Raw genomic sequence first — 27,246 nt, 5'->3', positions numbered from 1 at the left:
CCGGCCTGCGGGACGTGGTCTAATCCCGCCTTTTCCGGCGGAGAGAAGCCTATCCTAGCGTCTTAATCGCCCGGCTCGGTAGGCGGTGCCGTGACAAGCCCAACCGGACGGCTGGAGAGGGCGAGAAGGGCAGACGGGACGTGCAGCCTCTTCCGCCTGGGGCCCGGAAGGGTGATGTGGCTGCGGCATCGCCGGCCTCGCTATGGTAAGAAGTGGGGCTCCCAGGTTGCGGTTGATCTTCGAGAAGGGGTTGTGGGCCTAGACTAGGGCTGGAGTTTGTGCGGCAGCCCGGGGTGTGTGGGCCCGGAGCTGACTGGCCTTGGAGCCATGTGGTCCCTCCACGGCCAACCAGAGAGAATCAGGACGGACTGTCCAAGGAGGACTCCTGGGTCGGGGAGCCCGCCCCTCATGCAAAGTCCGCTTTCCTACTTTGTTTAGGAAAAAAAAAAATGCGTTGGTGTGTTTTAACACGCTGGCTACGTAGGTTATGTGTGGTCATTGACCCTTTGAAGCATTAGCGCTTCTCGAGTTTTCGCTTGTTTTGTTGCATCTCCTTATCTTGCCCTAGGGGCTTTACTCTGGTGTTATTGTTTGATTTTTGGGGGGAGTTTCTTTTGGCACCAAACTCCATACCTTCATTTTCATCTATTTAGTCAGGAGCCTCTCAACACCCTTCCACGTTATTCTCTTAACTTCGAAAATGCTGCTTTACAAGCTATAGGTTTTAATAGTTAAGAGTTCTCTGCAAAGGTGGATTGCTCTTCTAGGAGCTTAATATACTTATTGGAGTGGTGTCTAGCCTCAGGCCTTCCTCCTCTTTTACCTCCAGGTCCATTTGCCAAATGTTGTGTATATTTCTGGGCAAAGGATGCATGCCTGCGAATAGACCGAAAAACAACTATGACTCCAAAAAGCTTGAGTGTCCATGGTGAAAAATTACGAGCCTATGTTCACAGAAGTTGCTGCAGAATCCCATATAGCAATAATTCAATTTCTTCTCTGGACGAATTTACCACCTGGTGGGAAGATGGCAGTTGAGACTAGGAAGACTGTCACTCTTAATTCTTTTACATCTTTCTAGAAGCTGAAGTTGAATTCTTCTACTCGTAGTGCAAGTCAAAGATAACTCTTTTTATTATCTCACTGTCAGACCAGCTAAAAACAAGATGCATATACTGTGCTTAAGATCAACAGTATATAAACTATCTTGTCATGCTTGTTTTTCCAAAAATAGCAAATGCTTTCATTTATTATCACGTCCTATGTACCAGGCTCTTTTCAAAAAATCAGTTTATAAGCATGGAAATATCAAGTTCACAGCAACTTCTGAGTAGATGTTTACAAGTGAAAGAAGTGAAACAGGAGGAGACTGACTTGCCTCGGATCACACCTAGTAGATTGTAAAGCCAGGACTCAAACTTATTTTAATGTCCAGATGCCCGAAATCTTCATGCTGTTATCGATAGAAACACAACATAACTGAGGATGAAATAAGTCTTAGTGATTTCTTATAAATATAAATACATAAATCAGACATAGGTGGAAAACAGAAACAACTGGCAGGTGGTTTTTTATTCCTGTGAGCTTGGGATGTCAAAAGTACATTGTTGGCAGAGCTACAAAGTGAGGTTTCAAGAAGGCTAACTTAGCAGCTTAAAAAATGGATTAGTGTCTCAGTATCTTTGAGTTCGCACCTAAACTTAGTTTATTTGTGAGGTAACCCAATGGTAATGACTTAATAAACCTGAATTACTGTATTTTAATGAATTTTTTTTTTTTTTTTTTTTTTGAGATGGAGTCTCCCTCTGTTGCCCAGGCTGGAGTGCAGTGGCATAATCTCGGCTCACTGCAACCTCTGCTTCCCGGGTTCAAGCAATTCTCCTCCCTCAGCCTCCCGAGTAGCTGGGACTACAGGCGTGCACAACCACACCCGGCTAATTTTTGTATTTTTAATAGAGACGAGATTTCACCGTGTTGGCCAAGATGGTCTCAATCTCTTGACCTCGTGATCTGCCCGCCTCAGCCTCCCAAAGTGCTTGGATTACAGGTGTGAGCCACCGTCCCTCTGTCCCTGGCCAAGAATCTTTTTAAAAAGCATTTCAAGGACAAAATGTTTATCAGCAGTAATAATTTTCAACTGTCAGCATGATCAGTAATTGTAGCACTTGTGAATTAATACTTTTAAAGAATTTCAGAATGCCTTGTTCCCCCCAACGCCTAACATCCTTCAACATTTCTCTCATGTCTCATCTCTTTCCAAAAAGCCTCCCTTAACCCCTTCTATTTTCTTCTACTCTCTTTAGGTATCTATAGGGATATTCCTAGTTTATATGTATACTTCCAGTATCCCTCTAGCATAACCCTTTTCACAGAAAACAGCAATAAGGTGTTGCCTGCATTTCTCCCTCTCTAGGCAGAATTCTTAAAGACTAGGTATTTTAATCGCTACAGGCACAGTGCCAGCTAGAGTTAGTACTCCATTAAGAGTCTGGGCCTGTAATCTCAGCACTTTGGGAGCCCAAGGTGGGTAGATCAACTGAGGTCGGGAGTTGGAGACCAGCCTGACCAATGTGGAGAAACCGTATCTCTACTAAAAATAAAAACTTAGCCGGGCGTGGTGGAACTCAGCACCTCAGCTACTTGGGAGGCTGAGGCAAGAGAATCACTTGAACCCAGGAGGCGGAGGTTGTGGTGAGTTGAGATTGTGCCATTGCACTCCAGCCTAGACAACAAGAGCGAAACTCTATCTCAAAAAAAAAAAAAAAGAGTCTGGGGATACAAACATGCTCAGTGTCTTCAAGGATTTCACAGTCCAGTGGGGGAGATTATTAAATAAGTAAATTCCATCTGTTGTCTGCTATGATGTAGTAAGACCACACGTGTAGTAGAAAGAGCATGGGTTTAGACTGAGCCAAACAGAGTTAGAATCATTTCCAGTTCCAATCCTTTACTTGGTTAACTGTAAGGGAGTTTATTTTCATGTCATTTTCTTGGTGCGCTAAGTGATTTTCACAAACTCTGCAAAGTAGGAATGATTGCCCACATTTCATAATTAAACTGAGTCTCCAGAGAATAGATGTGAAGTATTTTCTCTCCTCTTGTAGCAGAAGATATATAGAAAATCATTAAACACAGTGGAAGGGGTAGTACTGGCTGGGAACTGCTTGAGAGATGTCCCCAAGAAAGAATTAATTCTCTCTCACCTGTACTTTAAAGAGTATTAGGGAAGGAGTCATTAGCTAGAGGTGGGACAGCAATCTCTATCCCATAGATAAAGGAAACAGCAGTTATGGGAACAAAAGGCATGAAGTTCAATAGTTGCATGGAGCCTCAATGTGACAGGAATAAAAAGAAGTTAAGTATGGTAGACTGGTGATAGATGAGGCTAGAAAGATTGGGGCCAGATTTTGAAGAGCTTTGTGCCATGCCAAAAACTTTATATTTTGATGATGTTTAATTGCTTACTTGATAAAGGCTTTGGAGCAGGGAAATAAAAGGTGTGCATTTTAGAAAACCAACTGGTAACAACATAGAGTATATTTAAATGGAGAAAGATTAAAATCTGGGAGACCAGCTTGAAAACAAGTGTTGTAGTTCAGGTATACGATGATTGAATGTCTCAACTCTGATGAGCAGTTGGGTTGAAAGGAAAGGAAAACTAGGAAAATCGTTTTGAAGGTACTTAGTGAAGGGTGATGAAGCACAGCTCCGGCTTGGATGGTTTATTGGATGGGAAAGAAATACAGCAGATCCTCAATAACGTGTATGAGGAAGAAACTCCATTCCCAATTGCACGTTGTCTTCATGTCTGTTCTTCCCATGTCTGCATGGATTTTCTCTTGGTACTCCAGTTCCCTTCCACATCCCAGAGATGTATACATTGGGTTTGTTGAGGTGTCTGCACTCTCCCAGTTTGAGTGCTCTGCACTGGAATGATGTCCTATACTCCAGGCTACTGGGATGGCTCCTGGCACCTTCAACACTGAACTGAAATAGCAAATAGCCAGCTATCTTACTTGTTTTTATTAATCTTTCTTAAGTGGATATATAACTCACATTTATTTCAATGTTGGATATTAGAAGGGTTTTGATATTGATTTGGAAGTTCGGTGATGCTTTTGTGACTAGAAATACGCCATCGGAACTTAACTCTTGTTTATATCAATTCGCCTATGGTAAATTGGTTTTGTTATACATCTTTTGCCTTAAAGTTGCATTTTCCAAGGACCTGTGGATGACATTAAGTGAGGACTTACTGTTTTCGTTAAGCACCTACTCTGAAAGGTGTTTTATTTTACATACAAGGTTTTATTAAAGACGTATTACTGGCCACATTTTTCATATGAAGAAACAGATGCAGAGAGCTAAGTGTCTTGCCCAACATCACACTGCTTATAAATAGCAGAGCTAAGATTTAAACTGAACCAATTTGTCATGAAATGCTGTGCCCTTTCAACTATGCAACAATACCATTAATTGCACAAAAATACTAAGAAAAGCAAAGTTTTTATGTCAGGGGTGAGTGAGGAGGTAGCAGTTCAGATAATTCTGTTGCTAGTATTGCTTTTGCGTCATCCATGAAAACAGCATCACAGTTGAAAGGCCAGTATCCTAGTATTATAAAAATAGTTCTGATCTTACGAACCCATGAAAGGGTTCCATGAACCACACCTTTGATAACCACTTCATTATGCTAATACGAATCTGATGTGGGTGCTGATCCTCTCTAGCAAAGTTTTTGAATACTGATTGCGAATAAAAACTTCCAGGAGGCTGAAGCAGGCCTTCGAGACTAGCCTGTCCAACATGGTGAAACCCCATTTGTACTAAAAATACAAAAACAATTAGCCAGGTGTGGTGGCGTGCACCTGTAGTCCCAGCTACTTGGGAGGCTGAGGCAAGATAATTGCGTGAACCCAAGAGGTGGAGGTTGCAATGAGCCAAGATCATGCCACTGCGCTCCAGTCTGGGCAACAGAGCGAGACTGCATCTCAAAAAAAAAGCTTTCAGGGAATTTTAAGAAACTATAGATGCCCAGACCAGTTAAATACAAATTTCTGGGCAGTGATGGCTTTTTAAGCTCCAAGTGGTTCTAATAAACAGTTAGATTTCATACCATATGATAGGACATTTTATCAGTCTTTGTTTTTTCTTAATTGCAAGGTCAAAGGACTTTACAGCAGGCTTTGCTCTTTGTCATTCAGAATACTTTCTCTTGTCCAATCTTTTTATCAAAGACATATATGGAGCATTTATTCTAATTTTTTTTCACTCTACCATTTATCAGTTTTGCGTATGCCTTCTCTAACTCTTGACACCCTTTTGCCTTATCTTTAGATGTGAGGTGTATATAAAATAGCTCCAAAACGAAGCAGCACAAACAGCAAATTAATTGTAGGTACCATGATAATGAGATGAAAATAACTACAAAATCAGTGTTGCCAGTGGAAACAGAGTTCAAGCGCTTCTACTCTGTACTGTTAGTTTTACTCATCATATCCATGAAAGTTGTTAAATGGAAAGTATTAAGTAGAAAAGGTCTCTGTACATTTTTAAAATATGACTGGTGAGAACAAATGGTTGTTTAATCCAGCCCCCGCATTTTACAAATGAAATGAAACTGACAAGTGGAGATGTGAGATATTGATTCACCTAAGGTCAAATTTGTATACTTGGATTACTTCATTAACCCAAATGTTTAGTGGCCACTGTTGCTGAGAGGAGATGGGTGATGGGTTCATAACTAAATATTAATCAAGCCTGATTTCTTGCTCTCAAATTAAACTGAGGTTACTTGTCTATTTGGTGCAGTATCATCACCCTACCACGTGATAAGCAACAAAGTTTAAATTTATATGCTAATAATGCCAAAAGAAAATGTTGATAATTTTTATGTATTAGTGGAAATCTTTTCAACCAATTCTGGTCACTTATTTTGGGCAAATTATATATATATGTGTGTTGTGCATTCATATGCAGGCTAACATCCTTCCATTTTCATGTTTTCCATTTTAAGAGACTCGTTGGAAAATGCTGACCTGACCTAGATTTTCTAAATGATAAATGCTGACCCACTTTTCTAATGCTGAATAATTTTTATCACAATTAGGTCAGGAGTGTCATTTCTGTGTTCCCTTCCACCCCCAAAAAGGGATAAACTAGTTTCATGTAAAAGAAGTAAGTATTAATGCAAGTAAAATTGTTACTATTTGGAGTTTTTAAATGTTGTCTTTCATATTTAATTTTTGTTTTAAAGCTGGAGAAATTAGTATGTCAGTAAAAATTTATTCCCCATATAGGAGGCAGTCAACATTCGAAGCTCCAACACAGTGTTATGTATAAATAAGGCCCTTAATCAACAAATTTGTTAAACAATTTGTTTAGTGCCCAAGTGATCCAAGACTAATGAAAATACTGTAGATTTAGTCACTCCTTTCTGCAGATTAAGTATGCTTAATAACCAGTCATTGAGCATTCTAGCCACAGCTTGTTTAGCATATTGATGTGTATATTTCTTCTGCTTTTCTCATTGTTTCTTTCTTTTTGCACTTTTATATTGCTTGGATAATTCCTTTTTTCCTTCTATTCCTAATGTTTTCAGTGATTCTTTTTAAGATTTCTTATTTGAAAGTTTCGTTAATAAATACCTTGAGCTTTTAGACTTAGAAGTATTTTATTCGTCTTTTTAAAAAATCTCCTATATTGAATTCTTACTTATAATCAGACTTAGTGAATATAGTTTTAGTGTTCAGAAATGACTCTGAAAATGAGAAATTTTATCTTAATAAATAAAATGATTTTAAAAATCTAAAAAAAAATTTCTAACTTTTCAAATAGACTTGAAAATAGAACATTTTTTAGAGGTTTGTCAACATTGTTAGTAATTTCATGTCTAGACCCCTTCCTTAGCTTTGCATTGACCTTCCATCTATTCATTAATTATTGCATCTCCTGTAGTGGTGGCCAAATAAAGTCTGTGAATTATTTTTATTATTTCAAAACACCTAACCAAATGTGATTTATTTCAAAATGATCAAGTAAAGTAACTGACTCATCAAGTTTGTTTCCTTCCGGTTTGGGTAAATTAACTCAGTGCAATAACACTAGTTGTTTCAAGCATATCAAAAGATCTTATTGACTCTGAGTTATCAGATAAGTCTACAATGCAGAGGGTTAGTAAAAGAGCCCTTGACGACAAATCGTTTGGAGGCCTCTATTGCCATGTTTTAGAAGAATGACATAGCTCTCAGAGTAATGGTCAAACTAACCTGCCTACTCAGCCTTACAGATTTTTTGAAAGTGTGTATCTCTTAAGAATTAAAAGAAGTCAGAAGAACACACACTCTCCAGTGTGCAAGCACCTTCAAAGCTTGCTGCTTGATAGAACAGAAAATCTGAATTCCAGGAGGTGATATAAGACGTGGATACTGAATGGAAATTACCTCAGGTCTTTATTTTACCCTACAGCCTAGGTCCTTAATATAAATATAAGGAAATTTGCATCTTTCTACTTGATTTTCCAAAATATTATTGAGAAGTAAACATATGCAAAGCCATACGTGGAGGTTTCTCTTGAAGAGTTAACAAAATACTGTATTCAGCAATCTGATCTACACTGGTTTTTGAATGTGTATTTTTTCTTTGGAATCCAAGTATGCTCTTGGATTTGTTAAAATGTTCATTATTGCCTGTTGTATTCAAGTTCCTGTTCATTTGACATTTTTCAGTGACTTCTCTGTGTACTCTATTTTAATAGTCGCAGGGAATTGATAAAAACCTCAATAGAGTAGACAATCACAGTACAGTATGATGTGTTCTATAACATACACATTGTTATGTGTATGTATTACGCACATACAAAAATCCTGACTCTGCTTGGTATAGAGAGTGGGAAGAGGAAAGACATCAGAGGAGGTGAATCTTGAGTTGAGGTTGGACAGATGAGTCAGTTCACCAAGGAGGCAAGAACAGATAGCATGTGCAAAACTCAATAGAGTACCTTGAAAAAGGTTTCATGACTTAAAGGCCCTGAAAAAAATTAAACTAGGTAAATGAATTTGACTTACCACCTTTTAATCATCTTTTCCTCTGTTTTGTGATTAAATATGCTTACCTTTTTCTTAGATTCCTCCTTTCCCTTTTAATAACATTTTTCTATTGAAAATTGCAATTATTTTTTCACTGAAGAGGAACATCTGTTTCCTTTAACCCTGAGACTAAAATTTTTTATCACCAGACAACAGATGCTAAGCATTAAGGGGAATGCTATAGGTGGCAGGCTAATGTCCATAAGTTAGAAACACACTTTTGACCAGAGTCTGAGTACATCTAAAAGACTTACCACCTAAGATTATTTGTTTTAAACTTTAGAGGCTTTAAACCCCCAGAACAAAGTTGTATATATCATATATTTCATACTTGTAAATGGTTTTCTTTTGTAAATGGTTTCACACACAAACGTATATACATACTCTACTTTCATAATAAGCATGTTTTTAAGTGCCTTTTTATCTTCTATTACGAAAACATTCAAACATAAAGAGGTAGAAGCCTGTAATGAACCCTCATATTCTCAGCGTTTTATCGTCAGCCCTACCCCTCTCCCACCACACATGCACTGGATTATTTAGAAACCAGTCCTGAACATTATATCATTTAAGCATGTTTTCTTTAAAAACGCATCTGGAGAAGGAAAGAGAACACATTACAAAGTCATGAATTTAGATACTACATTAGGAAAATGATAAACCTACTTTGAAGATTTATTTTCCAACCATTTTACTGTAGGAATCTTTTGCTTAAAATACAGTAAGATTCTCATTATTCCCTGAATGTGCTAATGACTTTTTCTGTAGGGTTTTTTTCCCACATGTTTTTTTCTCTTCTGGAGCTTGCTATTTGCCCATCTGAATGGTGCCCTTTCAAGGTTTGACTCCGTTCCTGCTTTCTACATGAAGCTTTTCCTGACTTTTTCTTAAAAAAAATGGCATTCTTTGTCTGCATAACTCACTTCCACATTCAACAATGAGTTGCTATTTACTTTTTAAAGTACATGCTCTGTTTTCACTTGATTACTTGATTCTAACTGCTGTGTGCCTCAGTCTCATATATAAAATACAGGTAATAACAATCATGTATAAAATTCAGGTAATATTTACCCCAGATACATGAGGATAACATAAAACAAGTACTCAGTGAATATCAGTAATTGCTATTGTTAGCCATAAACTCCTGCAGGGAAGGAATCATACCATGTGCCTCTTTTTTAATCCCCACTGCCTCATTTCTCAGACAAAGTGGATACTCAATATACATTTAGTTATGTTGTTGGGAGGAAATCTGCTTTATTTTCTATGAGGTCATTATCCAGTATTATTTATTAATATATTCACATACATATTCAAAATATGACCTTTGAAAGATAAGCATTGTGAGATACCGTGCTTTTTATCTACAATTGATCATGAGCTAATTTGTTGATTTATGTTATAAAATGTGTATCACTGGCTTTCACAGGTTTAAGATTAAAACCCAATTTAATTAAAACCCAAGATACATTAAATTTTATCTTTGTTATATCTATGAAAAAATAATGCATAGAAAAACAAGTATTAAACTGGTAATTACAAATCATTTTTGTCTTGTTCAGACCATAAAAGTATCACTTAGACAATTCGAGAAATCTAGAAAAGTTGAGAATTAGATTAAAAACTATCCAGAGATGGCTCACACCTGTAATCCCAGCACTTTAGGAGGCCAAGGTGGGCAGATCACTTGAGATCAGGAGTTTGAGACCGGCCTGGCCAACACAGGGAAACCCTGTCTCTACTAAAAAAAAAAAAAAAAAAATTTAGCCAGGTGTAGTAGAGCATGACTGTAATCCTAACTACTGGGGAGACTGAGGCAGGAGAATCACTTGAACCCACGAGGTGGAGGTTGCAGTGACCCAAGATCCCACCACTGCACTTCAGCCTGGGCAGCAGAGCAAGACTCTGTCCCTCCACCCTGCACAAAAAAAGTATCCAGAGATAATCACAGAATTTTCCCACTTTCTTTGCATAAAGGTTTACATACCTTAGATGTGCTGTCTGAAATCTTTGATCCCCTTTTGCCTACCGCTTAGCATTGTGCATAAGCACTTTTTGTCCTTGAGAATATTGGTAAATAATGTATATAGGTTTTTAATTTTTTCAGTAGTTTGCACATATTTATCATAAAAATATATAAAAGATTCAAATGACATTGGAACAGTTTCTAGTTGTCCGTTTTTTTGTTTTTAAGATTCTCCTGGCTATTCTTGCCTTATTTTTTCCATATGAACTTCAGAATTAGTTGTCTGTTTAAAAGATAACTTGTTGGTATTGGGTTCACTTTAAATTTATAGGTTGTCTTTACAATGTTGCCTTCCAATATAAAAATCTGGCATACCAGGTTTCTTAATCCATGTTATGTTGCTATTTTAAAAAAAAACTGAAATTGGGTAATTGATTAAGAAAAAAGGGTCACTTAGCTCTCAGTTGTGTAGGCTAAGAGTAGTAGGGCTTGGCCCTCCTTCTGGGAAGGGCTTTTATGATGCATCACAACATGGCTGAGAAGGTCAAAGGGGAAACAGACCTGGTGAAAAGGAGGGAGAAGCATCATGGCTTTATAACAACCTGCTCTCTCTGGAAAGAATTCATTTCCTGGAAAACTAATCCAGTCTTGTGAGATCTCACTAACGAGAAGAGCACCCTGACATTCATGGGAGGTCTGCCCCCCACGACCCCGTCCCCGAACCCAAATACTTCCCACTAGGCCCCACCTCCCAACACTACCTTACTGGGGATCAAATTTCAACCTGAGCTTTGGTAGGGACGAAAAACCATTTATAAACCATAGCAACAGTCTCTTCTACTTTTATGTTCTTCCATATGTTTTAAGATTTTGTCAGTTTTTTTCTTTGATGCCGATGTTGCACATTTCTTGTTAAGCTTATTCCTAGATATTTTAGCTGTTAGTTCTGGATGCTATCTTTTTTCCATTTTCTTTCTCCTGAATAATAATATGATTATGAAGGCTAATGATTTATATATTTTAATTATGTACCCAGCCACCTTACTCAATTTCCTTAAGATCTGTAACTGTTTTTCACTAAATTCTTTAGGACTTTTCAGGTAAGCACTCAGCCGCAAGTACCAATTTTATGTAACTAAGTTTTCTCATGAGTTGTTCTTTGTTTCATTCCTGATTTTTTTGTTTGTTTTTTAGAAAGTGCCTCTAAGTTTACTAAACAAGCATATTGCTGGCTGTTGTGTGAGATTGACATATTTTATCTCCCTGTATATGATGAAAATGTTATTCTTTGTTATATATACACAGTAATATTCTTGCACTTTCTTAATTTCATTTTATTTTTTCAACTATCTCTTATTGGGCTTCTAGTGTGAGACAGGCATATGATTGGTGCTGGAGATTCAGAGTCTGATAACCTGATAACACAATGTCCACCCTTCAGAGATGAATATTATAATAAAGGTAACAGTTTGCTATGAGAATAGAAAAGAGAGTTCTACATAAAATAAGAGAAGGGAGGCAGATGGATTAAAGGAAACTTCCTTAAAAAGGTGATGCTAGAGCTGAATTTTGAATAGAATAAGTCCACTTCCATTTACTTTAACTGGAAACCTATGATTTTGTTTGACTGTGGAAACTTATGGAACTTATGGTTTCTTATGATTCTTGTGTTAAATTTTAACTTTGGAATAAGACTTGAACTATTAAATACAAGCTAAGTGTCTTTTATCCAAAATGCTTGGATCCAGAAATGTTTTGGATTTCAAATTTTTGGTGGGATTTTGGAATAATTGCATTATACCTACTCGTTGAGCATCTCTAATCAGAAATCCAAAATGCCCCAATGAACATTTTTTGTTTTAGCATCATTTTGGCACTCAAAAAAATTCTGATTTTGGAACATTTTGGATTTTGGATTAGGGATGTTCAACCTGTAATGAATAACTTTTAAAAATCCAACAGTGGAAGTACAGATGCTTTCTTTCTTTCTCCAAAATCTATTAACCTAGTATTTGTCAACTCATGGAAAATTATAGCTTAAATTTAAAGGATGTTTATCCTTAAAAAAATTCAGAATTAAAAGAAACTTAGCTAGCATTTAAGTCTGTCTCCCCATTCTCCACCCAGCCAAAGACTTAGAAAAGCTAGTAATTCCGCTAAGGCCATAAAACCAGCTATTGGCAGAGCTTGAAGACTGTAGAAGACCTTAAGATTCTGGTTTTAAGTGTTGCCAGACTTGTCATTCTGCTTGCCTTCTTGAAGAAATAAAAACATGACTCTAAATGTGGAATTGTCAAACATTTTTTACCTATGAAGTTTTTCTTGTGATATTAATTTTTCTTTTTTTTTTTCTTTTTAGTCTGCCATTTTCAATTTTCAGAGTCTATTGACTGTAATCTTGCTGCTTATATGTACCTGTGCTTATATTCGATCCTTGGCACCAAGCCTCCTGGACAGAAATAAAACTGGGTATGTTACTAATGATGTCTAATCACCCAAATTAGTTCTTACAGATGTTGAATGTAAGGTAACATATGAATTATTAGATAATTTAATTCCTACATGTAATTTGGTTTTTTCATAACTTTTTTCATTTTCTTCCTGTTAAAAATTCAAAAACTTTATATTCACAATATCTTACTAAATTAAAAGGTAAATTTCAGAAGTGACCTAAAATGTGTTAGAGTAAAAAATTGCATGAGGGATTTAACTTACTGAAGGTGAAAATAGATGTTAGTTGTCCATCAGTTTTTATGATAATACTCCATCTCCTTGTAGACACTGTCTTCTCTTCATTCCACCTTTTTCAGTAAAGTCCTGTTGCATTTATTCTTCAATATTCACCCATTTGTTGAAATTACTTTATTTGTTGCTTGGCTGTGCATGAAGTCTTTATATATCCAAGTAGACAGTTTCATTGCATCTTTCACTTCTGTACCCGCCAACTGTAAACTTAGAATTAAAGCGTATGGTAGACTCTAGTAAACACTTATTCCTATTGATGAGTTTATTGGAATTCTAATATAATGCATAATGTCCATCTAAGATATTTAAGTGTTTATCTCATTAAAGAATAATTACATCATAGTAGAATACTTTCCCTATTCTATTACGAAAATTCTTCTTCAAAAGCAAGTAGGTTGCATGTGGAAATGTCTGCTTCTCATTCCTTGGGAGCAGGAATACATTCATAACATGCTACATTAACAAAGGAGTTCTCAGGGCTGCCAACCTTCTAGTAAAGGTTGAGTGGTAGTATATTTCTCCAACATAAAAGACCAAAAAGAACATGCCTATTTTTACATTTTAAAATATGTACTAATACAGTCAACTGTTTGAAAGCTTTTTTTAAAACCTTTATTTCTACCTATGTACATGTTAAGCACCATTTTATTTTGATTTATAACTAAGAATTATTTTGTATAGAAAATTTAATAGGCCTAGTCTCTTTCTGTTAAAATTACATGTTTTTATGAGACTCATAATCTTTTATTATAGTGAGAATATATACCATGGTTAGGTGGAGATACCTAGACAGATTGGATGAAGCAAGTTCTTGATGACTTCACTGTTTAAAATAACTTCAGTTTTTGCTACTTCAAATAATATAGAACTAAGCAGCAGTAAAAAAGATTACTATGTGGTCTTTATCCTGGTTTCAATAGACCTGATAGCATTATCAGCAAATATACTTATTGGTATTTAGCCATAATAACTAAGCAATGTAATTACATTTTTTTAATCAACTAACAGGCTTCGTGTGTGTGTGTGTGTGTGTGCATGTGTAAGTAAAATTGGGGTATTACAGAAATATATCTAGGTAGAGAAATATGTGGAAAAAACCAAAGTGGTGCTGATAAGTCTCTGAGTTACCAAGTTAGGATTCTTTATTCATTTATAAAAGCTGTTAATATTGTTAATCCTTTTGTACCAGTTTCTTAATGATATTTTGTTACTTCTAGAATATTAGACCCAAAAAGACCTTGAGTTTATGATCTTGTGGTTTTCAGTGGGTTCTAGAACAAAGGAGCCATGGCTTTGCAAATGCCTAACCTATTCCATTGTTTGATGAAGAAATGTTAGCCAATTTTAAGTGATACCTGGACTTATCACATGTACCTTTAGCCTATATATGAACACAGTACATGTAAGTCACCATTCTAAGGACTTTCTGTATAATCACTCATTTCATCCTCATAACAACCCTTTGAGGGTGGGTACTTCTGTTAAAGAGGTACAATACCTTGCGCACAGTTATGTAACCAGTAAGTAGGACTGAATTTAAGCATAATTTGGCCTTTATTTTAGCTTATTTTCAGGAATATATATGGGTTTTGTCATTTTATTTCTATAGTAAAATTGTTTAGCCTGTCAGAATGTTAATACTTTGAAATAAACTCATGTTTTTGCTTAATTCCATTTAATCTAAACTGTGTATATTCCAGTTCATAGCAGTTTCTATATATTGATGGTTGATAGGTTAAGAGACCTTTTGCTTTGAGGTCAGGAAGTTATACTTCAGAGGAGGAACATATATAGAACTTAACTGAACCAGAATTTTCTGTCAGTCTTACCCATTCAGATGTAATGATTCACTAGCCAGCCATCTCTTTCGGCAAAAAAAAAAAAAGTATACTATAAATTTTTCTGGAATTTAAGTATTGTGATTTTCTTGAGATAATAATTCTAATTTACATAACATAATATTAATTTATCTTAATTTGCAACCATATGTGACACTATTTATAATTCTTTTACTTTGTCAGACCAAGAAAATAGTGTCTTCAGTGATACTTTTTAAGATATCTCTATTCATTGATGACTCAGTTGGTCTTTTTTTCAAAAATGATTTGTTATACATGCCAAATAAGTGATAACTCCATATAATATGTAGTTCATAATATATTCATTCATACAATTGGAATATGTATCTCCATTCTAATACTTATTTCCAGAATATGTGCTTTAAATGCCATATTTGGTGAATTCACAGAGCGTCCTTTAAACTAGGAGATTTTCTACTTATATTGAAAATATAGGCATATTTTTAATTCTTTCTTAGTAAATGACACAGATAAGTAAATACCATCATTGGAATTCATTGTTATAGATTATTTACCTTTAGAGCTACATTCTGTAAGAAATTAAAGTTTATTATAAGAGTTTTTTTGGTGTCACATTCAACCAAAAAATGTTCATTGAACATTTTATCAAAATTGATGCTTAAATTGTCATATACATTTTCTGCTTTTGAAAGTAGAGTAAGTTAACTGAATAGTAAGCCCTTATGCAAATTTTTGCCACTCTCACTAATTTGCCCTGGATTTTACCTATGACACTATTTATATTCCAATTCATAGCAGTTTCTGTACATTGATGGTTGATATGCCATTGTGTTCTACTTTCATACATGAACAGTGGCTCAACATCAAATAAGCAGATTTCAAATTTGAAGCAGTGTTAAAGGTTAATATGTTAATATACAATTAATTCCCTATATGATATCAAGAGAATGATTTACCTTTCTGAGTAATCAATAGCTACTTTTTTTCTTTTTTTATTCTATGCAGATTGTTGGGTATATTTTGGAAGTGTGCCAGAATTGGTAAGTGTCTATAATCTTCCTCCATTTCTTCAGCTGTAAATTGTTGACCAATTTACTTAATGTTATAATTTCACAAGTGAAATGTTAATTTTTAAAGGGCAGGCTTTCCAATTTTATGCATTTTTGCAAAAGTTTGTAAGTTATATCAAGCTCTTTTCCTTATGCTATTTAAAACCACATTTGGGCCAGGCATGGTGGCTCACACCTGTAATCCCAGCAATTTTGAGGCCAACGCCGGAGGATTACCTGAGGTCAGGAGTTCGAGACCAGTCTGGCCAACATGATGAAACCCTGTCTCTACTAAAAATACAAAAATTAGCCAGGCATGCATACCTGTAATCCCAGCTACTGAGGAGGCTGAGGCAGAAGGATCTCTTGAACCCGAGAGGCAGAGGTTGCAGTGAGCCAGATCACACCACTGTACCCCAACCTGGGCGACAGAGTGAGACTGTCTCAAAATAAAAAAAGAATAAAACTAGATTTGGTGGATACTTCATTAACACAGAGATGGAAAAGTCTCTCTAATTTAGATATCAAATACCATGCATTCCTGGTATTGGGGGAAATAAATGTATGTGGTTTTATGCCCACATGTTGATAGTATAGAAGTATAGAGTATGCTGTTCTGTATAATGTATACCATTTTGATAACTAGGATGTATTCCCATCTAATCAAAGTCTTTCTGAGCAGCTATCTAAACATAATCACTTTATTGCCCTATTTAAGTAACAGAATGTTTAACTGTTTTGTCTATTGAACCCGTGTGGTCATAGCCTAACTGTTTGACTCGAGTTAAAGTACTACACTTGATCTTAGCTAAAAGGCCAAGAAGCAATTAAAGTTAAGGTAGATGTGGTTGTCTTACAACTTCCCATGATAAGAGATTAGTAGCATCATACATGTTTTTATAGTTAATAATATACTCCTATCCATTCGCCCTGTATATGTAACATTTAACACTGTACCCAGCATATAGTAGACTCTCAAATGATTAAGTGAATGAATTAACATGTATTTTATTGCATCATTCATCAGTATTCTTTTTTTTTTTTTTTTTGGAGATGGAGTCTTGCACTGTCGCCCAGGCTGGAGTTTAGTGGCGCGATCTCCACTCACTGCAAGCTCTGCCTCCTGGGTTCAAGCGATTCTCCTGCCTCAGTCTCCCAAGTAGCTGGAATTACAGGCGCCCATCACCATGCCCAGCTAATTTTTTGTATTTTTAGTAGAGACAGGGTTTCACTATGTTGGCCAAGCTGGTCTCCAACTCCTAACCTCGTGATCCGCCTGCCTCAGCCTCCCCAAAGTGCTGGGATTACAGGCATGAGCCACTGTGCCCAGCCATTCATCAGTATTCTTGAATAATAAATTACAACCTTTTTTAACCTTTTTAATTAAAAAAAAAAAACAAAAAAAACTCCAGGCATTTGTACATATACCACTTGGACTGAAATTGAGTATTTCTTATCTGTCCTCTTTGGAATCATTTGCATGACCAAAGAAAAATTCTTTTGTTTTAGTACTCTTCTTCTAACTTTGAATTTATGCATAACTACTTTTTCTTTCATAAAGCTGTTAGATGTTTATAATGAAAAATATTTTTTCTACGTTTGACATTTATTGTTGTTAGCCAGTCTGACAACAGCCTAAATTCTCTCAACTAATCCCTTTAAATAGGATGGAGAATTGAAGAGTCATCTCCATTAGGTAAACTGTGTTCCCTTTAGAGTATTGTGTTTTATTTTGGTTTTCAACTTCTCAGAGATGTGGAAAATTTAGAGGATGGTCCATAAAGGAAACAAACTTCATGAGATTGAAAAATACAAACTGAGTATTTGTAATACAGGTATACCTCAGAGATACTGCATGTTCAGTCCCAGACCACCACAATAAAGCAAGTCAACAATTTTTTTTGGTTTCTGGTACATATAAAAGTTGTGTATACATTAGTGGTCTGTTAAGTGTGGAGTAGCAGTGTGTCTTTAAAAACAACGTGTGTACCTTAATTGAAAAATACTGTGTTGCTAAAAATCACTGATGATTATATCTGACCCTTTAGTGAGTCGTAATCATTCCACTGGTGGAGGGTCTTGCCTCAATGTTGATGGCTGCTGATTGATCAGGGTGGTGGTGGTTGAAGGTTGGGGTGACTGGCAGTTTCTTAAAATAAGATAACATTGAAGTTTGCCACATGGATTGACTCCTCCTTTCATGAAAGATTTCTCTGTAACATGCAGTGCTATTTGGTAGCATTTTATCCACAGTAGAATTTCTTTCAAAACTGGATTCAATCCTCTCAAACCTTCCACTGATTTAGCAACTAAGTTTATGTAATACTTTAAATCCTTTGTTGTCATTTCAACAATGTTCATGGCATCCTCACCAGGAGCAAATTCCATCTCAAGAAACCATTTTCTGTGTTCATAAGAAGCAGTTATTCATTCCGATTTCATCATGAGATTATAGTACTTCAATCACGTATTCAGGCTCCCCTTCTAATTAAAGTTCTCTTACTCTTTTCACCACATCTGCGGTTACTTCCTCCATTGAAGTATTCGGTAAACCATGCTGTAAACAGATATGCTGTCATCCAGACTTAGTTTCTCTGTTTCTAGAGCATAGGCAGAGCAGATTTAACATAATTCTTAAAAGCTGTAAAATTTTCAGCAGGTGAATGAGCATTGACTGCCGCTTAAAGCCACCAGCTACATTAGCCCCTAACATGAGTCAGCCTGTCCTTTGAAGCGGTAGAAGTCAGGCACTGACTTCTCCCCTCTAGCTGTGAAATTCCTAGATGCCATCTTTTTCTATAGAAGGCTATTTTGTCTACATTGAAAATCTGTTGTTTAGTGTAGCTACTTTGATCAGTTATCTTAGCTAGTTTCTGCATAACTTGCTGTAGTTTCTTATCATTGGTGTATCATTTATCAAATAAGTTTGCCATCTTATATGAGCACAGTTCATGGTGCCCCACAACAATTGCAATGGTACCGTGAAAGATCAGTGATCACAGATCACCATAAAAGATACAATAATAATGAAAAAGTTTGAAATATTGGGAGAATTGCCAAAATATGACACAGAGACACAAATTGAGCACATGCTGTTTTTAAAAACTGGCACCAGTAAGATTTGCTCAATGCAAGGTTGCCATAAACCTCCAATTTTTTTTCAAAGGGGCAATATCTGCAAAGCACAATAAAATGAAATATGTCTGTACTTAGAAATTTTTTGAAAGAAAACCTGGGAATTGATGTAATATGTCTGAAGATGCTTATAGCGTAAACTAGTCTTCAAATCTTTAAAGCATCGTCTAAGGTTCATATGTTGTTAGCCATTGAAATAATTTTGAGAGCAGGTTTTCTTCCCTTAAGCTTTTAATGATAGGCAAGACCCATTAATGGTAGAAATTGTAAGCATAATACTAAATTATCCAGAAGTCCTTTCTAAATCTGTGATGATGAAATCATAAGGTTCTTTGACCTTTCCAGTTTCTTGTTATGGCAAATGATAGTGTAAGCATAAAAGACTTCATAGAAAAGTGCCTGTTTCAAGGCCATAATTCTGATATAATGACTATTGAAACAGACTTTATCTTCCAGAGAAATAAGTATGATTTTAACGTATTCAGCTATTCTTCCTCAGTGTTCTGTCATACTTTGTTCTCTCTTATGGTGACAGGTGTAAGAGTCTTTCTTTTGTAATAGGTATCATTACCTTAAACTGGTAAAATCACAGATATAGCCTAGGTAAGTAGTTACCACTCCGGGACATTTGACAAAATAGAGAGACAGCTTTGATAGTCACAACTGGACTCAGGGACATGTAGCGGATATAGGTGAGGGATGTTGCTAAGCATCCTAGGATGCACAGGGAATCCATCACAACAGAATTATCAAGCTCAAAATGTCCATAGTACTGGAGTGAGAAGGGCTGCTCTAGATTTACAGAAATTTATGGTGCAGACTTATCTGGCACTCAGTTATGAACAACTGCAAACCCTGAAATAATAGGAGAAATCTTAAGCATTTCAAAAAGAACCAAGAGTGACAAAATAGCATCCTCAATGCTTAATACTGATAGTGGTAAATATAAATATACACACACCAAACTGCATGCTTCAGGGACAAGTTACTCTGAGAAAGAATATGGCCAAGAAATAGTGGTAAGAATACCTCAAGTAAAGTACAAAGAGAAAACATAATGGAAGACCAGGTCTGGAGTTAAGAGGCATCGTTTTCATCTCAGTTTTATTAAGTTGCTAATGCATAAAGAAAATATTAAGGTATTTTAAATCAATCTTATGTAATGAGAGAAGTGTGTACAGTTCCATTTAGGAGCCAGCCCAAACAGCCCCTTTGTTCACAATTATTGCTTTAAAAGAGTATAGGTGAGTTTAAGATGTCTAGTTTGTATCTTTCTTAATGATTTCCTGTAGTATGATCTATTTTTATGTCTGATTATAAATAGTGTCTAGTGTCCTTTTTTTTTTTTGCTTGTTATTTGTTATTTCCATTTTCCTCTCGACTGTATGAATGCCATAGGTTGAATGGTTCATTTTAAATGTTCATTCTTGCCAATTCTGTGAAAGCATTAGCTTTTCATTTTGGCAGAGTGACTTAGAAAATGTTGCTGATATGCTGCTTTCTCAAGCATATGCTCCTCTCTTATCTTGACACAGAATATATCCACAAAGAAATGATACAATTTTAATGGGAAAAGACCTAGCCAAATCATCTTATCATGTTACACATCACATTACAGCAACTGTTTTACATTCACTTATACAGACCTAAGACCAGACAAAAAGTAACATTAAAACCCAAGTTCAACTAAAGATGTTTAGCTCTACCACATGGCAGTCTCTTTTAAGAAAATTAAAAACAGGAAAATTAAATCCATGTGTAAATGATAGCATTCTAAGTTGAAGGATGAGGAAAAGGGGAACTTCCTCAAAAATTAATTTCCACCATATGGAAAACTTAGGACAGTATTAATTTCTTTTAAGTATTTAATAAGACTGTATGAGATGAGGGTATATAGCCCTAGTAAGAGTGACAGGCTTGCTTACGAAGTCTTTCTGAAATTTATGTACAAATGGGGTTGTTTTTGTTTGGTTTGGTGACTTGGGCTTTTTTCTCCAAGAGAATTAGCGTTGTTTACAGATTGTGACCCAAGATTTTTTTTAATTTTAAAAGATTTTTATTTTCAGTTGAGGTGATGGTATTGTAAAAACAGTTTCACTTTCTAGATTTTTTTTAGCCAGAAGGCAGTCCGTTAAATGTCTACGGATAAAACAAATACTTTCAGAAAAACCCCAAAACTTTATTTTTTTGTATATTCGTATAATATTTTGTATGGAAATTAACAATGAGCAGACACTAATACATAAACTCAATTATATGGCAGTGTGAGATCAGTGAGGAAGCTATAAAAATGAAAATGACCTTGAGAATTTTAGTTAATAAAGATGGTCAGGATGAACATTTTCTAGAGGCAGTTTGCTGAACTTGCTAAGTGGAATAAGGAGTTTCATTAAGAAAGAGTTGACTTTAAACTTCATGGAAAAGCACAGGTGAAGGTAGTATAAACCATCTCTACCAGAGGATGCCAGGCATATACCCAGGATTATTTCTACAAGTAGTTTCTTCTTCCTTTCTTATACCGTCCTCACGGCAGCACAGAAATGTCCGGTGCTGGCCGGGCGCGGTGGCTCACGCTTGTAATCCCAGCTCTTTGGGAGGCCGAGGCGGGCGGATCACGAGGTCAGGAGATCGAGACCACGGTGAAACCGTGTCTCTACTAAAAATACAAAAAAATTAGCCGGGCGTGGTGGTGGGCGCCTGTAGTCCCAGCTACTCGGAGAGGCTGAGGCAGGAGAATGGCGTGAACCCGGGAGGCGGAGCTTGCAGTGAGCCGAGATCGCGCCACTGCACTCCAGCCTGGGTGACAGAGCGAGACTCCGTCTCAAAAAAAAAAGAAATGTCTGGTGCTTTATGAATTAGTATAGCCTTGCAGTTATTGAAGGAACAGAGAAGAATAAGATCAGTTTGAGTTAACTCACAATGACATGATCTCTATCTATTTGCAAGACAATTCACAAGCCAGTTTCAGATTCACTTCGTGCAAAGGAAAGCATCCAAATACAAGCATTCCTTAAAGGCATGTGAAAAATTGACTCATACAGAAGTGGTTGGTTTTAGTTCTACTTTTCTAACCCAGAGTAAGCATACTATCTCAGAAATAGTTTTTCTAATTTTTTTAATTAAGCATTTTAATTTGTCCATTTTTTAAATGCAGTTTTATTGACCATCCTCTCTTTATTTTCATCCATGAATGCTTCCCCTTCCCTGTACCTTTAAGTGTCACGAATTGCTACCAGTAAGGAAAACTATTGTGTTCTTTTATGGGTGGAAGTTTTGTTCTTTTTATAGACAGAAAATAAACAATATTTCTTTGGCCTCAATTGAGTTGAGATCGTTTCTCTTGGATCTCTGTCCTACATTCTGCATTGTGTTTTTTAGTGTCTGAGTTTACACAGTGGCAAAGAAATGATGCTTTCGAGGTTTTCTAAATATATGAAAAGAAGATCCTCTTAGAAATAAATTGATATATTAATAGTTTAGCCCATTCTGTATTGTACTTGTTTTTTATGTTGCATCTAGTTTTTGTCACTGCCCCACCCCCAATGTGTGGGCCTCCTAGGGAAGAATGTTATCTTGATTCTTATGTATCCCTTTCTCGTAGTATAACCTTGTCATAGCCAGGTTAGCCACTCAGTTAATCAAGATGAATATCTCCTTTTTTTCAACAGGTGAACGGAAGAGTCCTTATGTTGCAGTATGCTGTATAGTAATGGCCTTCAGCATCCTCTTCATACAGTAGCGGGGGAAAATGCCAGAATTTAATTGCCATCAGATTTCATTGTGAACAAGGACTTACTGCAAAAAATAATGGAAAGGATGTTTAACTCTTTTTATCTCCGAACATTGAATGAGATAAATTTCCAGATGCTGTTCTCTATTTTCATGTTATTGGACCAATGTTCTGTATAAACAATTAAGATGTAACCATTTAATAGTCTGTAACAATCAACCTCAGTACTGTCACTACAATATTACATTCTGCAAATGTTGTTCTGTTGTATCAGATACGAAATTTTAGTGAGGTATCTCTAAGGCACATAGTAGAAAACAAAATTGGTTAATTACTCAAGTTCCTTTCACTGTGATTTGGAAATGATTTAATCTTTATAGAATGAGACCCTTTTTTGGACTAGCTTTTTTATTAAAATGGCTCAATTTGTGTTGATAAGGATTGCATTCATATTTAATAGTGCTTGCTTTTCCTCTGGGCACACCATTTTGATCATTAACCAGAGTACCTCTACTCTTAGCAAACTCTAGTTTATGATAAGTATTTAAAATATTTAAAACAAGCTTATGCAGTTCTTAAGGACAAAGGTAAATGAGATGTAACTTAAAAATAGTATTGAGAAAATGTTGATATTTAACATTAGTGGATTTAGATTAGCCAAATGGCATAGTAGGCTCTGAAACATCTTGTCAAGTATACATATTTTGTGCATGAATTTTTACCAGAAAGCTATATTTCTCTGAAAAACAACATTCTTAGAATGAAAAGAACAATTATAAAATAATTATCCTATATGTGTTTTTCGTTTTTAGTGTCATGGCTTCAAAAATGAAACATTTATTTTAATTGCCCTGAAGAAACTGTATTTTTGTTTTGTTTTTTAACACAGCACTTTAAATCCAGTTTGTGTTTTGTCAACTTGAACTGGAATCTCTTTTGTTACTTTGGAGGTGATAAATAGTTTTCAAATCTACTGATTTGTATACTGTGGCATAAGTATCTTTGAACTTTGAGAGTGAAAGGAGACCTTCAACAATTTTTAGTCTAAGCAAGAGGAATATTGGAAATGTGACTTCTAAATTTTACAATAGAGCAGTTATTTTAAGGTCGTGGTTAACATTTCTTAAGGTTCAACTGAAATTCAGTTAAAATTTCGGAGCTAAGAAGAACTTAAATCTTAGCTAAAAATTACCTGTTGTAGATAGTATTAATTAGATTGTTTGCAGCTATTAATTCATCATAAAGGTAAAATGAAGAAACTCTCCCTTTTTAAAAAAAAAAGAAAAGTATTTCTAGATTAATAGGCTAGTAGTTATTTCTGCAGAAACAAAGTATGGAACTGAAAGCCACCTATTTTTATTTTAGACTAAACCACTTGGAATGGATTCTAGGAAACATCTTAAACTTGTGTGTTGCCTGTGGTGGTTTTTTGTTTGGGGGTGTATTTTGGTTTTGGTTTGATTTTCTGTATTTTGTTATCTGGGGATTTTTTTGTTTGTTTGTTTTGATTTGGTTTTGGTTTTATATTTTTGGCATGTCTGTGGCAGTTAAAAGTGGTGTATTTTGCTTTAGATAGGGAATCAGGTTATAATCATTGTTCTTCCTCTAAACTGCCTCTTGGGCTTTAACATCAGGTCAAGGATTTTCAGGGTTTCTCAAAAACAGGATTCTTGTAGTGTATCCATGCTGAGTAAGTCACCTTTCTGGCTGTAATTTCTGGGTGGCCATCTGTTGTCCAGCTCTGCTGCCAACTGGACTTTCTGAAAGCCATGTCAACTAATTTTTTATATGCTAAGACAAATCGAATATGAAAAGAGGAAGAATATTCTAGATATTCTAAGACATTTCTTAATTTGGCATCTCAGAGGAGGTAGGTGGAAAGTAAAGGAAGAGATAATTTTGGGGGAAAATTTGTGGAAACATACAAAACTTTTTGCTATATATAGATGCTAAACAGTGGGAGGCAACATTTGTAACAACAACCATTCTGACCTTTTGAAACACAAGCTCTTGGAGAAGTCAGGGAGAGACACAGTATGAATAAAAGCAATTAACATTTTCTTTAATGTGTATTTTTCAGAGAGGACCACTGAATCCTGTTCTCTAACCCAAAGGGCAGTGTAGGTGGTTTTAAGCCCACAGAATATTGAGATATTTCTCTTGCGGTTTTGGTGGGGTGGTGGGATGCAGAAGGTTATTAAAGATCAACTTAAGCATCAGATAGAATATCTCTTTTAGATTTTTAACTTTTATTTTAGGTTCAGGGGTACATGTGCAGGTTGTTATATAGGTAAACTCATGTCAAGGGGTTTTGTTGTACAGATTATTTTGTCACCCAGGTGCTAAGCCTAGTACCCAGTAGTTATTTTCCCTGCTCTTCTCCCTCCTCCCACCCTCCACCCTCAAGTAGGCCCCAGTGTTGTTCCCTTCTTTGTGTCCTTGAGTTCTCATCGTTTAGCTCCTACTTCTAAGTGAGAACATGTAGTATTTGGTTTTCTGTTCTGTGTTAGTTTGCTAAGGATAATGGCCTCCAGCTCAGATGGAATATGTCTTATCATATAGACCTGTTGTTACAGGGCAGGATCGGATGATGGACACTGAAGTCCTCAGCTTGCTGGCTTCAGAGTCTTTTGATTCCATCTATCCTGGCATTTTTTGTGTGCTGATGTTTAGTTCCGGATTGGCTTCAGCTGTGCTAATAGGAAGGGCGTTATCTTTTCAAGCAATCTTAGAAGGTGGTCAATCAAAAGGCCAGAGTCTGAATCCCTTCTGTGGCTTAAATAATTTGAGGATCAAGTCCAGTGTCTTGTTAATCCCTGTTCTACTGTGTCAGGCACAATCTTGAATGCTCTTATATGTTCAGGTTCAAAATCGCTCTTTCATACCGGGGGATGATAGTAACATGTAACTTGCAATAGATTCCTTCATCTTAGTAATAAGATGATCAGTCTAGTTAGGACAAAATAGAGATTGAATAAATTAACTTTTCCAAGTTTACAGAGTAAAAATGAGCAGATCTCTGCCTGGTTTTGTGAAAAAGACGTAGCACTGGTAAATAGAATATTTCTATTTCTACACCATTCTTTCAGTATATCATCACTGAAGACAGGAAGATAGGCACACAGATTCTTCCTCGTAGTAATTCGTAGTGCACTAGGTGAAAGAGATGAAGTATGTATTAAAAGTACAATGTGATGGCATTTATTATTCAGATAATCCCAGGATTCTAGAAGAAAACAAAGAAGAGTGACAGTTCAGTTAGGGTGTGAACTTCCAGAGGAGCATTGCTTAAGCTGAACATGAGAGCATTGTGCAAAAGCACAATAGTCTGTTAAGAACTAGAAATAACCTAGCTTGTGCCACTTTGGGAGTATTAAGACATAAGCCTAGAAAGGTGGACAAAGGTTAGATCTTAGACTGTCTTGTATTTTTCTCATTCCTGTTGATTACCTACCTCAAAATTGAGTATGTTTTTCCTCCTGCCTAACACAAAACTACTTAAGGGCAAAAATTTAAATTCTTCCTTGGTGTATGTGCAAACAAGGTTGAATATATTCATGCCTACCTTATTTTGGACTAGGAATACAGTAGTATACTTTCCGAAGACTTGCCTGAATAGTATATAAGGTGGAGGCACCTGACTAGTTAGGTCATTATTTTTAGAAACTCTTAATAGCTCATACTCTTGATGCCAAAAGCAGCCCTGATTGTTAAAGCACACACCTGCACAAGAAGCAGTGATGGTTGCATTTACATTTCCTGGGTGCACAAAAAAAAAATTCTCAAAAAGCAAGGACTTAACGCTTTTTGCAAAGCCTTTGAGAAGTTACTGCATCATAGGAAGCTTATAACAAGAATGGAAGATTCTTAAATAACTCACTTTCTTTGGTATCCAGTAACAGTAGATGTTCAAAATATGTAGCTGATTAATACCAGCACTGTGAACGCTGCACAACCTTGTGGTTATTACTAAGCAAGTTACTACTAGCTTCTGAAAAGTAGCTTCATAATTAATGTTATTTATACACTGCCTTCCATGACTTTTACTTTGCCCTAAGCTAATCTCTAAAATCTGAAATGCTACTCCAATATCAGAAAAAAAGGGGGAGGTGGAAATATATTTCCTGTGATTTTAAGAGTACAGAGAATCATTCACATCTCTGGTTAGTTCATATATGTCTAGTGTGTAATAAAAGTCAAGATGAACTCTCAAGAGCCTCCTACTTTTGTCTTATTGTCAGATGTGTGAAAGCAGTTTTTAGAGGTTAAAAAATGGAAATTTCCACCTTTTTAGTAGGATGAGAATAGAGAAATGTTGTATTTTTTTTTTCTACCTGCATTTTCATGGCAGGATTCGTTTTGGGGTATTATTTTTATTGTTGTTTTGGGGTATTATTTTTATTGTTGTTCTGCATCATACTAGCTATTCAATCTACTATATTGCTGTTATTGAGTTTGCTTTTAAGAGCCTTAAATGACTCCAGTAGTTTGCTTTGGGTGTGAAGTCTTTAATTTTCCCAGAGATAGTGGAAATCGGATTCTGAATGAAAGTGACAGTTATCAATTACTGACAGTTATTTTCAACCTTGTCCTCAACTGGGAGCCTTCAGATGCCCAGACATTCTGGCAAGTAGCTATTATTTTCTGTCTAAAATCTATTTGTAAGCATTGTCCATCAGTCAGATTATTAGCCAATTTATACTATTATTACTAT

General features: G+C 36.0%; 1 protein-coding gene and 1 non-coding gene across 2 annotated transcripts; both read left to right on the top strand.

The window, feature by feature from the left end:
- Positions 1-29: 29 nt before the first annotated feature.
- TMEM167A (transmembrane protein 167A) lies at positions 30-26,745 on the top strand. The gene is made up of 4 exons (XM_003261558.4): positions 30-205; positions 12,413-12,522; positions 15,624-15,658; positions 22,471-26,745. Exons 1-4 carry the CDS (start codon positions 203-205, stop codon positions 22,539-22,541), a joined length of 219 nt encoding a protein of 72 aa, XP_003261606.1. The 5' UTR covers positions 30-202; the 3' UTR covers positions 22,542-26,745.
- Positions 13,194-13,327, top strand: LOC115832041. The gene has a single exon (XR_004027516.1). It is a non-coding gene; the product is annotated as a small nucleolar RNA U109 (small nucleolar RNA).
- Positions 26,746-27,246: the final 501 nt, after the last annotated feature.

Source organism: Nomascus leucogenys, chromosome 2, assembly GCF_006542625.1.
Source record: "Nomascus leucogenys isolate Asia chromosome 2, Asia_NLE_v1, whole genome shotgun sequence".
Lineage (NCBI taxonomy): Eukaryota > Metazoa > Chordata > Mammalia > Primates > Hylobatidae > Nomascus > Nomascus leucogenys.
Note: the sequence above shows the minus strand (reverse complement) of the source record. Positions and strands in the feature narration are given on the sequence as shown.

Bases quoted from the DNA above. Each gene is read 5' to 3' on its own strand.
- TMEM167A (XM_003261558.4), top strand. The intron at 12,523-15,623 runs GTATGTTACTAA...TATTCTATGCAG, and splicing joins CTGGACAGAAATAAAACTGG to ATTGTTGGGTATATTTTGGA. The intron at 15,659-22,470 runs GTAAGTGTCTAT...TTTTTTCAACAG, and splicing joins TTGGAAGTGTGCCAGAATTG to GTGAACGGAAGAGTCCTTAT.